General features: G+C 42.1%; 1 protein-coding gene across 3 annotated transcripts in view; it reads right to left on the reverse strand.

Moving 5' to 3' along the window:
- reps2 (RALBP1 associated Eps domain containing 2) overlaps window positions 1–16,159 on the reverse strand; it is a 147,359-nt gene that overhangs the window by 82,270 nt on the left and 48,930 nt on the right. For all 3 annotated transcript variants that reach the window (XM_055644934.1, XM_055644933.1, XM_055644932.1), the window contains exon 3: window positions 5,475–5,626. In XM_055644934.1, coding sequence (XP_055500909.1) covers window positions 5,475–5,626 — 152 coding nt within the window. The remainder of the gene's footprint in view (window positions 1–5,474; window positions 5,627–16,159) is intronic.

The raw sequence follows: 16,159 nt of genomic DNA on the forward strand, positions 1-16,159 counted from the left end.
TACATGCTACTATATGATGGTCCATGATATTAATACTTTGCCAATTATAGTCAAGTACAGATTTTCCTGTACTTCCTACTGAATGCCTGGGTGGGACATTTAAGCCATAAAGTAGAAATTGTGGTTGTGTTTGTGGTTGGGGTAAAGTATTTTTTGGAAATAACTTAGCTGTCTGGTGTTCTCAAAAACTACTGATTTTCCAGTGCAGAGAAATGTCCACAACCAAATGCTATACACTGGCATATTTTAAGTTGCAGGATAGTGGGCCATGATTCATGATATAACATTATGAGAGGTGTCGATAGGGTAGATTACCAGTGTTTGTTTCCCATGTAAGAGTGTCCAAAATTAGAGGGTTTAAGTTTAGGGTGGTTTAAAGGGGATGTGAGGAGCAAATGTTTCACACAAAGAGTGCTTAGACTCTGGAATGTGCTGTCAGAAGTGGTGGTGGAGGCAGGAATAGTAACACATGTAAGAACCATCAGGCCAGGCATTTGAATGAGCAGAGCATCGAGGGATATGGGACTCGTGCAAACAACTGGGATTAGAAAAGATGGGCATGACACTAATATGACAGAGAATGATTACAGGAAAGATTGGGTTAATATCTGATGAGTGCTTGACGGCACTGGGCCATTACTCACTGGAGGATGAGGGGGGATTTAGGGTAACTTACCGAAAGCCTGGATAGAGTGGATGTTTCCACTTATGGGAGATTCTAGGACCAAAGGCCATAGCCTCAGAATAAAATGATGTACCTTTAGAAAGGAGATGAGGAGGAATTTATTTACAAAGGGTGGTGAATCTATGGAATTCATTGCCATGGAAGGTTTTGGAAGTCAAGTCAATGGATATGTTTAAGGCCAAGATTGACAGATTCTTGATTAGTATGGGTGGCAGAGGTTATGAGGAGAAGGCAGGAGAATGGGGTTGTGAGGAAAAGATAGATCAGCCATCATTACATGGTGGGGTAGACTTGATGCGCCAAATGGCCTAATTCTGCTCCCATAACATGAACACGGTGGGCTGAAGGGACTGTTCCAATACTGTACAATCCTGACTCTAACCCAGAATGTGTAAAGTTGTCTATTGTATTGAGACTCCGACAACTTGTTAGTAAACAAGAACTAAACCTGGGAACTTCCTGCTACAAGTAGTTCAATAGCATACACGCAGTGCACTCACCCGATGAGCTATACAGAGCTCTTCCGTTTCATTCTATCACCAATCGGCATCCAATTTAAAAGTGAATAGAAGTCTGCCAATGATAACAAACGACTCTTTTAACTGAAGAGGAAGGAAAGTCTAAAGGGAGACTCTTTTAATTCAAAGCATTCCTAATTTTTATTTAACAAATTCACTGTTCTTTTTTTTAATGCTTTAGTCTCCTTCAAACAGCACATCAAGCCAAGATATCACTGAAAAAACTGTCCTTGTATGTTTCCAAGTAGTTCAAGAGTGAAGCTATTAGTTCAAATTCATTTGGCAGCTGCTTGACCTTGGGCCTGCCAGGGGGACAGTGGCTTCTCTGGACCTCCTGGTTCTGACCAGTTCTACACAATAATTTCATTGCAGAGTTGCTGATTTTTTATTTTTAAAGGAACCTTTCCAGTACAGAAGGGTGCAAAAATTTCCAGCAACAGCAGCAGTGTGGCCCCACAACAAGCAAAACCATACAGTGTGTGATGAAATGAGCTATTTCTCCATTCAGAGTATTTCCACATTCTAACGAAATGTTATACAGCATGCCTTCTGTATTTTGTTGTTATTCAATACTTAAACCTCATTTACATTACATCCATTCGTAATGAAGCACATTATGTATTTATAAAATAAATAACATGCACATTATGGGTTACGATTATTGTTATTCTAAAAATAATAAATTAGTGTTCTCCTGTTGCTATTTTAGTCGTAAATAATTAGTATTTCAGAAAAGAGAGCAAGATGCACAAAGGATTCAGAGACACAGTCAGCACCAAAGCAAGAAATTGGGTAAAGTGAAAATTGCAGAGCTGCATGCCATAATCTTCTAATCTTCAGACAGAAGTATCAAAGAAGTAGACTGCAAATTTAATACTGTTTTTCCGAAAGGGATACAAGGAGAAAGCAGCAACTAAAGATCAGTCTAACTTCAACTGCTGGAAACAATAATCTGGATAGGTAAGGAAAGCCAGTACAGATTTGCCAGTTATGCCACAAAGATAATTGAATTATTGATGAAGTAATGGCAGTGGGGTGCAATGTAGTTGTGGTGGTCAATCAATCAATCAACCTTTATTGTCATCTTGCAAAGCAACAGTTGTACAGTGCAAAATGAGAAGACATTTCCCAGGGAATACCGGAGCATCGCACATGAAACTTAAAACATTTCACACATAATAACAGTAAAAACAACCCAGTCCCTGATGAAACAAGTGTAATTGGACTTGCAAAACATGATTAATTAGTAATACCTCCAAATAGAGTGGACCAGCCAGAATATTTGACTTGATGAGCGGCACAGTGGTGCAGAGGTAAAGTTGCTGCCTTACAGCGCCAGAGACGTGGGTTCAATCCTAACTATGGGTGCTGTCTGCATGGAGTCTGTACGTGGGGTTTCTCCAGGAGCTCTGGTTTCCTCCCACACTCCAAAGACGTACAGGTTTGTAGGCTAATTGACTTGGTTAAATTGTCTCTAGTGTGTGTAGGATAGTGTTTGTTTGTGTAATTGACTTGGTTTTTCTGCACTGTATCTCTAAACTAACACTAAGCCAAATGAGGATATAAGAAAAGTAGATGGAAAAATAAAGTTTGCTACACTTTGTGTAGAAATTATTATTATGGTGTTCCTGATGAGCAGTCTTTGGGCTGATGCCTATGCATTATTCTGAAAGGAAATTTGCAACTAAACAAAAGTTTCATAGCAAAAGGATTTGAGTATAGGAGCAGAGAGGTTCTACTGCAGTCTTGGTGAGACCACACCTGGAGTATTGCATACAGTTTTGGTCTCCTAATCTGGGTAAAGACATTCTTGCCATAGAGGGAGTACAGAGAAGGTCTGAAGGGGGTGCTGTTCTGGCGGCAGCCATGGCAGCAGCGCGTCAGCCTTTCAATTTTATTTTTTATTTTTAGTATGTTTTAAAGTGTGTATTTAGTGGGGTTTTTTGTGTTTTGTGTGGGGGTGGTGTGGGTGGTGTAAGGGGGAAACCGCTTCGGTCGCCTCCTCCATGGAGAGGCGACTTTTTCCAGGTCGCCTCCCCCGTGGCCTACCATCAAGGATCGGCGAGGTCTTTCCCGGAGACGTGCCCGGGGCTTCAGCGGCAGGCGCAGCATGGACTCGGCGTGGAGCGGGTGAGCCCTCGCTGGGGCTCGCCGGAAGGGAGTGCTCCGTTTCACTGGCCCGGGGCAGTCTGAAGTCGCAGCCTGAAGCCGCGGTCTGCAGAGTTCCAGCTGCTGCGGTGTCTACAGCCCGGGATCCCTCGTGGGGGACCCGGGGGAAGAAGAAGCCGCCATTGCCGGCCCGCGGATAACTTCTACCGCGGACCCGGCATGGACTTACCATCACCCCTGGAGGGGAGCTTCGACTGCCGGCCCTGCAGTCTACGGTGCTTCTGCCTGTGGCGGGGACTTTAAATCTCAACCGCCGGCCTGCGGCCTACACAATCTTGAAGCCGCGGTCTCCGGTGAGGAAAGACCGATCCTGGACTGGACTCTGGACTCTGGTCTTGTCCACGGGGGGGGGGGGGGGGGGAATGGCATTTTTTTGTTATTTGCTGTGGTTGTTTAACCCATCTTTATGCTTTGTATGGAACTGATTTTTAAATTATGTAAAGCACTTTGGGGTCAATGAAAATTGACTATAAATGTGCTATATAAATAAACTTATTATTATTATTATTATTATTATTATTATTATTATTATTATAAGGTTCACCAGACTGATTTCTGGGATGTCAGGACTTTCATATGAAGAAAGACGGGATAGACTCGGCTTGTACTCGCTAGAATTTAGAAGATTGAGGAGGGATCTTATAGAAACTTACAAAATTCTTAAGGGGTTGGACAGGCTAGATGCAGGAAGATTGTTCCCGATGTTGGGGAAGTCCAGAACAAGGGGTCACAGTTTAAGGATAAGAGGGAAATCTTTTAGGACCGAGATGAAGAAAACATTTTCACACAGAGTGGTGAATCTGTGGAATTCTCTGCCACAGAAGGTAGTTGAGGCCAGTTCATTGGCTATATTTAAGAGGGAGTTAGATGTGGCCCTTGTGGCTAAAGGGATCAGGGGGTATGGAGATAAGACAGGTACAGGATACTGAGTTGGATGATCAGCCATGATCATATTGAATGGCGGTGCAGGCTCGAAGGGCCGAATGGCGTACTTCTGCACCTATTTTCTATGTTTCTATGTAAACGTGCATCCATCATATTTTCTGATAATGCACTCCAGATAATCATAAGATCATAAGTGATAGGAGTAGAATTAGGCCATTCAGCCCATCATGTCTCCCCCGCCATTCAATCATGGCTGATCTATCTCTCCCTCCTAACCCCATTCTCCTGCCTTCTCTCATAACCACTAATCAAGAATCTATCTATCTCTGCCTTAAATATATCCACTGACGTTGTCTCCACAGCCTTCTGTACATTGCTGTGTAACATATATTTGTGCATATCACCTCTGGTCTTTTGCCTATATCTTGAACATCTGTGTATTCTGCTTATGGGATCATGCTCCTCTCTCTGTTTTCATTACCTGCATTGCAACTGAATTTCCTCTACACTTTTTTTCTACTACAAGAACTGTCCAGATTCTATGGTCTATTCTATAGTCCATTTATATAGTTAAATTCCTTGAGGATTTAAATGGAATTAGTTGGACGAATGTTGAAACAAGTGTTGAGAACTTAAACCTCTCTCTGTGGTAAAGTTTATATCTCTTCAAAAGCAGCTGTATGTTGAAGTGGTGGAATGAAAGGAGTTAATGTATTCATGGGTCAATGTGGAAACAAGTATTACTATTACTTGAACTTTTCTATTTTTGAAATATCTTCCTCCACCATGGAGTGCTTCTCTATAACTGAAAGATTCATTTCAGAGAAAAATGTATGGGCGACAGTCCAAAGCCTGCACATCAGGACCATCGCATTAATACACTATTTACAATGTGAGGCTAAATTTTAGTTGCCCTTCATGTTTTGCTTTATCCTCAGCTAACCAAATATTCGTTCTGACTTCTTGAAACGCACAGCAGACCATTTTATAAATAAATGTTATAAATAAGGGTCATTCGTATCCCTTCAGCAGTTTCAGTGCAAAAAGAGCCATGGAGGAGAAAAGATCACTCTGTACATTTAAGTACCATTTCTATCGAATTGAGAAATCTAATCTTAAAGAAATTCCCCTGTTGCTCTATTTCACACTGTGCATAGAGAATAATTGGTCCCACCATATCACCCCCTTGTACACCCAGAGATCAGATTAGAATTTACCATTTTTGCAGTTGCGTTGTCTATGCCTCTCGGGGAGCTCTTTAATGAGACTGGATGAGTCAGTTGACCAAGAGCTTCTGCACTTTGGGGAAGACTGCTGTGCTGCGTCTCACTGTCACTCTTCAAGGCGAAGAACTGCGGAATTGGCAATTCTGAATGGGTTTTAAAAAAAAGTTGGTATGAAGCATTATTAACAACAGACCCAAGTCCAACATTTCCAGTATTCTGGTGAATTTAAAATTCAATAAGCAAGATTTAATTTTGAAAGTTGTTTTAAACTTCCAATTACTTCCAGCTGGTTTACTCTTCTCATAACCTTGATCTCCTTCAATTCCAGTAATGCAAGAAAATGAAAGGGAACAAGAGTGCAAAAAAGAGTGTTACAGCTAAAGAGAAGGGCCACAATGAGTTATATTAGGTGATCCGGGAAGCTTTCTTAGATTATGAGCGCTCCATCCAGCAGTCTGATAAGAGCGGGCAGAGGTGGTCTACTTAATAAACATCAATAAATAAATGTTCCTGGCCAGGTACTCCACAAATACCGTTACATTTCTCTAATTATGGAGGTGGCTGGGGAAGTGGGAGGTCAGGGGGATGGGGGGAACCTCATGGCCATTCAAAATAAGGATTTGACTCTATCTTAAGAACACGGTATTTCAATGCTCTGTTTGGTACATTAAGATTTTTGGTGGTGGGGTCAAGCGGGGAGAGTAACACAATAATGTAAATAGTGAATTCTAATACTACAGCATTCAATGTTCTGTTACATTGTGTAGGATATTCTGAAGGTAAAGTGCCTGTAGTGTGATCCAGGGAGCAGCCAAGATAATGGTCCCTTCGAAATGATGAAATGGGAGGCTAAGGGAAGATTTGTTTGGTGGTGGAATCTTCTTGAAGATGGTGGAAATTTGTGCATGATTTGTAGAACGTGGGGTCTCGTGGAGTGGATGGAGTGATGTTAATTCAAGGTTAAATATTGGCCAGGACTTCAGGGACAAATTCTTGGATAGAGTCAGGAATATTCAACATACAAATATTCAAGATACAAAAGCTTGATTGCACGTCCCACCAGATTCAAAAACAGCTTATTTTCCGCTCTTATCAGACTGCCAAACAAATCTCTCATACGCTAAGAAAGCATTCCCGAACTCCCAATCTATTTTGTTGAGGCCTTTGTACACTTTTTCTTTGCCTGCAAGTTTTCTGTAGCTGTAACACCATTTACTGCACTATATTCCTTTTTGCACTACCTCCTATAGCCATGCATGTTATGATTTGCCTGGAGTACATACAAAGTTTTTCATTGTATCACTCAGTACACGTTACAAGAATAAACCAAACCCAGAAACCTGAGGAGCTGCTCCCATGTAATATTTTTAACTTGTCAATTACTTTGAAATTGTGATTTTTTTAATATGAATATGTCAAACTATATTTGAATAACATAATTGATGCCATAGAAACATAGAAAATAGGTGCAGGATGAAGCCATTCGGCTCTTCGAGCCAGCACCGCCATTCATTGTGATCATGGCTGATCGTCCCCAATCAATAACCCGTGCCTGCCTTCTCCCCATATCCCTTGATTCCACCAGCCACTAGAGCTATATGTAACTCTCTCCTAAATCCATCCAGTGATTTGGCCTCCACTGCCCTCTGTGGCAGGGAATTCCACAAATTCACAACTCTCTGGGTGTAAAAGTTTTTTCTCACCTCAGTTCTAAATGGCCTACCCTTTATTCTAAGACTGTGGCCCCTGGTTCTGGACTCGCCCAACATTGGGAACATATTTCCTGCATCTAGCCTGTCCAGTTATTTTATAATTTTATATGTTTCTATAAGATCTCCCTCATCCTTCTAAACTCCAGTGAATACAAACCTAGTCTTTTCAATCTTTTCTCATATGACAGTTCCACCATCCCAGGGATCAATCTTGTGAACCTACGCTGCACTGCCCCAATCACAAGGATGTCCTTCCTCAAATTAGGAGACCAAAACTGTAGACAATACTCCAGATGTGGTCTTACGAGAGCCCTATACAACTGCAGAAAAACCTATATTGAAATCCTCTTGTTATGAAGGCCAACATTCCAATAGCTTTCTTCACTGCCTGCTGTACCTGCATGCCAACTTTCAGTGACCGGTGTACAAGCACGCCCAGGTCTCGCTGTAACTCCCCCTTACCTAACCTAACCGTTGTTTTTGCCACCAAAGTGGATAACCTCACATTTATCTATATTATACTGCATCTGCCACGCATCTGCCCACTCACTCAACCTGTCCAGGTCACCCTGCACCATGATAAAATTTAAATTATATTAAGTTGGAAATAATATATACAACTTCAAATACATATCCCATCACGGTTAATCAGTTGGATCTCTAGCATCAAAAGGCCTATTAAAGGATGCAAGTAATCCAAGCAGTTTTCATGTCCAAAGTGCCCAAAATATGAAACATGACACAACATCGAATGAGTATTCACAAAAAATATATATGTTTTAGTCTTCTAATATCTACTTTTAATACAGATTCATAGTTCAGTGCCATAAATGCCTTAAATAGGGTTTTTCTCTTTGCATACAGGTAATTCACAAACATTTCAAGTCCCCTTTGTCATATCTCAGACAGAACCAACCATTGTGAATCTTGTGACAGACAATGGTTTGAGCCATTAAGTGTAAACCTGACCATCTGTAAAATAATATTATTATAAATAGTAACATACACAAGTTTCAATGCCAATCAGTTTTCTCTAATGCCTAGCATCTTGCAATGTAATGGACTTAGACCTTCAAGTGAGTAAACCGTCACAACAAAGATTCTGACTGGGAAAATCAAAATACATTTTGAATATACAAGTATGAAAATAACATTTGAAAAGGTGAAAATGAAAATAAATACTTGTTATAAATACTTGTCAAATTGGGGGAAACATAGACCATAATGTGTGTCCATAAATTTGTATTAGTAATTTTGAAATCTGGGTTGACATGGATTCATACAGTGCAGTCCAATCTCGTCAGACTTTCAGTTGTTGGAAAACTAAAAAGTACAGTCAAATTAAATTCAACTAACAAAGTAAGAGAATGAAGAAACTCAACAGGTTAAATGAAAGGGTGCTAAAAATTAGTGCAGGTAATACTGTAAATAGACAGAAAATAAGAAAAGTAAAATGACACGCCTCAATGAATACCGACTGGCGGCAATAACCTCCATGGTGATTAAGTGCTTTGAGGGGTTAGTAATGACTCGTATCAACTCCTATCTTAGCAAGGACATGGACTGACCACACTTTGCCTACTGCCACAATAGATCAATGGGGGGTGCTATATCATTAGCCCTCCACTGTGCATTGGACCACTTTGGACAATAAGAACATATACGTCAGGCTATTGATCAACTCTAACTCGGCATTCAACACTATCATCCCTTCCAAACTTGTCAAACTCAGGGAACAAGGTCTCTTATCATCTCCATGCAACTGGATCCTCAACTTCCACATCGACAGACCACAATCAGTACAAATTGGCAATAACATTTCCTCCTTGACAACCATCACAACAGGAGCTCCTCAGAGCAGTGTGCTCAGTCCTCTGCTCTACTCAGTCCGTACCTATGACTATGTAGCTAGACACAGTTCCAATGGTGTCTTTAAATTCACCAGCAATACCACCATTGGTGGATGAATAATGGGTAACAATGAGCCAGAGTACAGGATCAATTGAATGCTGAATCGATTGAAATCTGATTGAATTGTGCCAAAACAGCAACCTTGCTCTCAATGTCAGCAAAACTAAGGAGTTGATTATTGACTTGAGAAGGGGAAAGCCGAGGCTCCATGAACCTGTCACCGGTGACGGATTAACGGTGGAGAGAGTAAACAATTTTAAGTTCCTGGGCGTGCAAATCTCTGAAGATTGTTCCTGGGTGCAGCATATTGATGCACCTCAACTTGTTCAGAAGGTTGAATAGATTTGGTAGGTTTATGAATGCTCTCTTGGAATTCTACAGGTGTAAGATAAAGAACACATTGCCGATTGCATAATGGCTTGGTTCAGCAATTCGAACGCCCAGGAATTAAGAAGATTACAGAGAGTAGTAGACGCTGTTCGGTCCATCACTGACATCCCCAACAAGACTTTTTGAGCTCCCTGATAGTGGATTCCAGCCTGATCATATTTCATGGCTAATCATGCTGCACAATCATGATCCCATATTAACGCTCCTCAACAACTCCTGTGCTCTTATCTAACACCCTAGCTCCATGTGTCCAATCTCCCTCCCATTGTGATCCACTCTCCTTTCCACGATGTCAGGCACACCTCAACCCTACTCAGAGAACTTTTTCAAACAAAACTCTCTCCATTCAACTCATAACCTGCCTGAATTCTCCACCCATGTAGTCATATAGTTATGACGCATGGAAACAGGCCCTTCAAGAAATTCATCCAGGCTGATCAAGATGTCTATCCATGCCAGTCCCGTTTGCCTGTATTTGGCCTACTTATCTCAAACCCCATTTCTCCACGTGCCTGTCCAAATGTATTTTAAACATTATAACTGAACCCTGCCTCTGTAGCTTCCTGTGGCAGCTTGTTCCATATACCCACCACTTTGTGTGCAAAAGTTTCGGATTCCTTTTAACAAATATCCCTCTCACCTTAACTCGATGCCCATTAGTTTTAGACCCCTCTTCCATGGGAAAAGACTGACCAATCATCTTACCTAAGAATCTCATGGTTTTATATACCTCTATAAGATCACACTTAGTCTCATACTCTGCAGGGAATAACATTCTAGCCTATCCAGCCTCTTCTCATAGCTCAAGCCTTCGAATCTGGGTAACATCTTTGTGAATCTTTCCTGCACCTTTTCCTTACACCTAAAGCTTAATGACATCCTTCTACTGCTCAACAACTGCACATGATAAGTGTGCTCTCACCAACAAATTGAGCAACCTAACATCCCAACATCCTGTCCTCTTGGCCTAACTGATGAAGGCATGGCAGCAAATGTCTTTTTCACCACCCCATCTACATGTGTTGCAACTTTCTGGCATCAATGTACCTACTCCTAGATCGCTCTGTTCTACAACACTCTCCACGGCCCTGCCACTGTTTAATTCCCATCCCGGTTTAATTTACCAATATGCAACATCTTGCACTTCTCCAAGTAGAATTCCATCTGCCATTCCTTGAACTACTTCCCCAGTTCAGCTAGATCCAGTTTTAATCTTAGATAATGTTCATTGTCCACTACACTATCAATTTGGTGATATCAGCTAACTTACTGATCATATTACTACAGTACTGATCATATACTACAGTATATTAAAATCCGAATTGTTAATATACTGTAGATGACAAATAACAGTGGACCCATCATCAATCCCTGTGGTACAGCACTGATCACAGGCTTCTAACCTGAATGACAACTTTCTACTACCAACCATTAACTTCTAAGACCAAGCCAATTTTGGATCCACTTGGCTATCTAAGCCTGGATCCCATTTGATCTAACTTTGCAGACTAGTCTACCATGCAGATCTTTGACAGAGTCCACACAGGCAATGTTTATCACCCTGCCTCATCAATCTTCTTCGCCATTTCTTCAAAAAATCTTAATCACATTTGTGAAACACGATAACCCATGTAGAAAGCCATGCTGACTCTCCCAAATCAGTCCTTGCATTTCCAAATGCTTGTAGATCTGATCCCTCAGAAACTCCTCCAGTAGGTTTCCCATCACTAGTCTGAAGAAGGGTCTCAACCCGAAACGTCACCCATTCCTTCTCTCCAGAGATGCTGCCTGTCCCGCTGAATTACTCCAGCTTTTTATGTGTATCTTTCCATCACTAGTGTCAGGTTCACTGGTCTGCAGTTCCGTGGCTTGTCTGGAAACGCTTCTTAAATAAAGAAACAATATTAGCCATCCTCCAGTCTACCAGTACCTCTCCCGGCCTAATGATGATGCAAATAATTCTGCTAAGGCCCCTGCAATTTCTTCCCTAACTTTCTATGATGCCCATTTGGTCAAGTCCCAGGAACTTATCCACCTTAATATGTATCATGACTGCCATGTGGATATGTTTCAACTCCATTTGTGTCCTTTATTCCTTAGGTTCCATGTCCTTTTCAACGGTAAATCTAAATTCACCCATCTCCTGTGGCCCCATACAGATTACACAACAAAACTTAAGGGGACCTATTCTTTCACTAGATAATCTTTTGCCCTTAATATGCCCTTATAGACCAGTTAGCCTGACATCGCTGGTGGGGAAGATGCTGGAGTCAATTATAAAAGATGAGATAGCCGAACATTTGGATAGCAGTAACAGGATCGGTCCAAGTCAGCATGGATTTACGAAGGGGAAATCATGCTTGACTAATATTCTGGAATTTTTTGAAGATGTAACTAGGAAAATGGACAAGGGAGAGCCAGTGGATGTAGTGTACCTGGACTTTTCAGAAAGCATTTGATAAGGTCCCACATAGGAGATTAGTGGGAAAAATTAGGGCACATGGTATTGGGGGTACAGTGCTGACATGGACAAAGAAATGGTTGGCAGACAGGAAAGAAAGAGTAGGGATTAACGGGTCCCTTTCAGAATGGCAGGCAGTGACCAGTGGGGTACCGCAAGGCTCGATGCTGGGACTGCAGCTATTTACAATATACATCGATGGTTTGGATGAAGGGATTCAAAGTAACATTAGCAAATTTGCAGATGACACAAAGGATGGCAGTGTGAACTGTGAGGAGGATGCTATGAGAATGCAGGGTGACTTGGACAGGTTGGGGGAGCGGGCAGATGCATGGCAGCTGAAGTTTAATGCAGATAAATGTGAGGTTATCCACTTTGGTAGCAAAAACAGGAAGGCAGATTACTATTTAAATGGAGTCAAATTGGGAAAAGGGGAAGTACAACGGGATCTGGGGGTCCTCGTACATCAGTCTATGAAAGTAAGCATGCAGGTACAGCAAGCAGTGAAGAAAGCGAATGGCATGTTGGCCTTTATAACAAGAAGAATCGAATATAGGAGCAAAAAGGTCCTTCTGCAGTTGTACAGAGCCCTAGTGAGACCACACCTGGAGTGTGCAGTTTTGGTCCCCTAATTTGAGGAAGGACATTCTTGCTATTGAGGGAGTGCAGCGTAGGTTTACAAGGTTAATTCCAGGGATGGCGGGACTGTCATTTGCTGAGAGAATGGAGCACCTGGCCTTGTACACTCTGGAGTTTGGAAGGACGAGAGGGGATCACAATGAAACATATAAGATTGTTAAGGGTTTGGACACGCTAGAGGCAGGAAACATGTTCCCAATGTTGGGGGAGTCCAGAACCAGGGGCCACAGTTTAAGAATAAGGAGTAAGCCATTTAGAACGGAGACGAGAAAACACTTTTTCTCACAGAGAGTGGTGAGTCTGTGGAATTCTCTGCCTCAGAGGGTGGTGGAGGCAGGTTCTCTGGATGCTTTCAAGATAGGGCTAGATAGGGCTCTTAAAAACAGCAGTCAGGGAATATGGGGAGAAGGCAGGAACGGGGTACTGATTGGGGATGATCAGCCATGATCACATTGAATGGTGGTGCTGGCTCGAAGGGTCGAATGGCCTACTCCTGCACCTATTGTCTATTGTCTAATATACTTGGGGAATCTCTTTGGATTGTCTTTTAGCTTGACTGCCAAAGCTATCTTATACTTACTTTTTGCCTCCTTGATTTAGTTTAATTTAGTTTAGTTTAGAGATACAGCGCGGAATCAGGCTCTTCAGCCCACCGAATCCACGCCAATCAGCGATCCACGCACACTAACACTATCCTGCACACACTAGGGACAATTTACAATGTTACCAAGTCAATTAACCTACAACCCTGTTCACCTTTGGAGTGTGGGAGGAAACTGGAGATCCTGGAGAAGACCCATGCAGGTCACGGGGAGAACGTACAAACTCCATACAGACAGCTCCGGTAGTCAGGGTCGAACCCGAGTCTCTGGCGCCGTAAGGCAGCAACTCTAGTGCTGCGCCACCGTGTCACCCTCATATACGCCTCAAGGATTTCCTTTGATCTTAGCTGCCTATACTTATGTGATGTTTTGGTTAATACACTGGTGCCAAAACTGATCGTTTGAACTATGGCTACTCCCTGAAATATAAACGATACTTTATTTGGAAAAACTTGTTGGAACTCAAAATTTGCATAAATTAAACTTCTAAGAGACACAAAGTACCTGAACAACTATGTAACTGCCAACTGCTACAGACCACAAAGGATACAATTATACCAGTGCTCGAATCTTACTTTCGCCAACGGGTTGAGTTGGAGGACAACGCCTCCGGTGCGGGCTACAGGTAGGGGACGGGTGCGTTGGGGGAGCAGACCAAGTCTGTACTTGGTCTAGTACCTTCTAAAAAACCTATATCCAATTCTAATTAAATTTCATCAGATAAATAAACATAACTCTCTGTGAGTTTTAATACAATGAGACAAGGAACTTTAATTCTATTTTCAGCTAGCAGAGAGAGGGCTAAATGCTTTGAGCTACATGTGCAATATAATATTGTTGTGAGGGCCCCATTCACAAAACGTGCATTGCCCTCATCCTTAAGAATATCACCTCCATCCAGCAGCACAATGGCTTTTCAACCATGAAACAATTTCTAAGCCTAGACCTTGAAGTTTTCCCACCTACCAATTTCAGTTTTAGCTTTGTTTTCCTCTGTTCATTCAAAGCAAACCAGTAATTTATACGGTTTTTACTGTTGAACTTTTATCTCAGAAAAAATGATGAGTTTGTTTGATCAAGTTGTTGACATCTGCTCTTTGCCTCTGGGTTGCTAGCAATCTTTAGAAAGAATCTTAAGGGTCAACAGCTTGAAATCACAAGCATGCGTTTCTGTTGTTGGCCGGAGTTGCAGAAACTTAATATCTTCCTTTCGAGTAATAATAACATATGCAATTTTTTAGAGCTTCATTCTGGACCTTAGAAATGTAATGACAGAGCAACTACAATCCATGAACTCTCATTAACTGAATGCCTTATTCAATAGCCCAAAATACACATAGTGAATTTTAAAAACTGATTAATTAAAACTGATTAATTAAATTGGGAGGTCAAGAAGGAGCTGCAGCTAAAATAGAAAAGAGCAGGTTCCATGCCACCTGCCTTTGAAAGACTTGCAAGAGGGACATAAACTAAATTTGCGACAGAGTTTTCAAGAGAGCAAACAAAAGGCAAAGAGAGTGCAGCTCCCATCATTCATGAAAAGGTATGGCTGTTGGCTGGGAAGCAAAATAAAATTTCTAGCACCAATGTGCAGGGTGATGGAAATATATTCACTGAAACTTATGTCACCTAAAGACGGTGTGTGCAGCATGGATACATGGATGTTACATGGATAGGACAGGTTTGGTGGGATATGGACCAAGAGCAGGCAGGCGGGACTAGTGTAGCTGGGACATGTTGGCTGGTGTGGGCAGGTTGGGCCAACGGGCCTGTTTCCACACTATAATTCTCTGACTCTATGTAACAGTGATTTCCAAAAATTTACACACAATGTTAACAGGGACCGTGTGCAAATTCTGCAAAGCAGAACTTATAATTTTTCAGACCAGGCCACTAATAGCAATTTAATCTACCAATCGGACAAAAAGCATGGATTCTCAAACATTTCAGAAATACTTAGTTATAAATGTTATAAATAGAAGTTATCCTTTCTCCTCTTCCCTTCCCTCCCTCCCTTCCCTCCTTCCCTCCCTCCCTCTCTCCTTCCTGCCCTCCTTCCTCTCTCTCTTTTCCCTTCTCTCCTTCCCTCTCTACCTTCTTTCTCTCCCTCTCTCTCTTTTCCTCCCTTCTTTCTCTCCTTTCCTCTCTCCCTTCTTTCTCTACTTGTTGCGCTGCTGACGTAATGCCACTTCACTGGGATCTTCACACACACACACACACACACACACACACACACACACACAAAAACACAAACACAAACACACACACACACACACACACACACGCACACACACACACACACCCACACACACACACACACCCACACAAAAACAACAACCCACACACACCCACACACACACACCCCCCCCCCCCCCCCCCCCCCCCAAGTTGTAATGGGGTAGAAGCCCAAAGGGCAGGATTGGCTGAAACCCAAAATGTCATGCCTGGACGGGGTTTTCGCCAACTGTTATTGGTTAGTCAGGATGTAGTTAACTAAATTACTTTTTTTTCATTTCATAGTCACTAAAACAAGTGGTATTGTACTGTGTACTTTTCAGAGGTGATCTACACATTTCTTTGTTACTTGTAGGCTTACATGTCTGCAATTTTATATTAAAAATGTAGCTTGGATCTGTTTGGTCCATTCAAGATTCGAGATCAAGATTCAAGATTCAATTTATTTGTCATTTGGACCCCTTGAGGTCGAAACGAAATGACGTTTCTGCAGCCATACATTACAAACAAATAGACCCAAGACACAACATAATTTACATAAACATCCATCACATCACTGTGATGGAAGGCCAAAAAAACTTATCTCTCCACTGTACTCTCCCCCCCCCCCCCCCCCCCGATGTCAGAGTCAAAGTCAAAGCCCCCGGCTGGCGATGGCGATTGTCCCGCGGCCGGGTAAAGCCACGCCGGGTGGTGCAAGATCGCACACCGGGTTCTTGATGTTGG

Source organism: Leucoraja erinacea, chromosome 13, assembly GCF_028641065.1.
Source record: "Leucoraja erinacea ecotype New England chromosome 13, Leri_hhj_1, whole genome shotgun sequence".
Taxonomy (NCBI): domain Eukaryota; kingdom Metazoa; phylum Chordata; class Chondrichthyes; order Rajiformes; family Rajidae; genus Leucoraja; species Leucoraja erinaceus.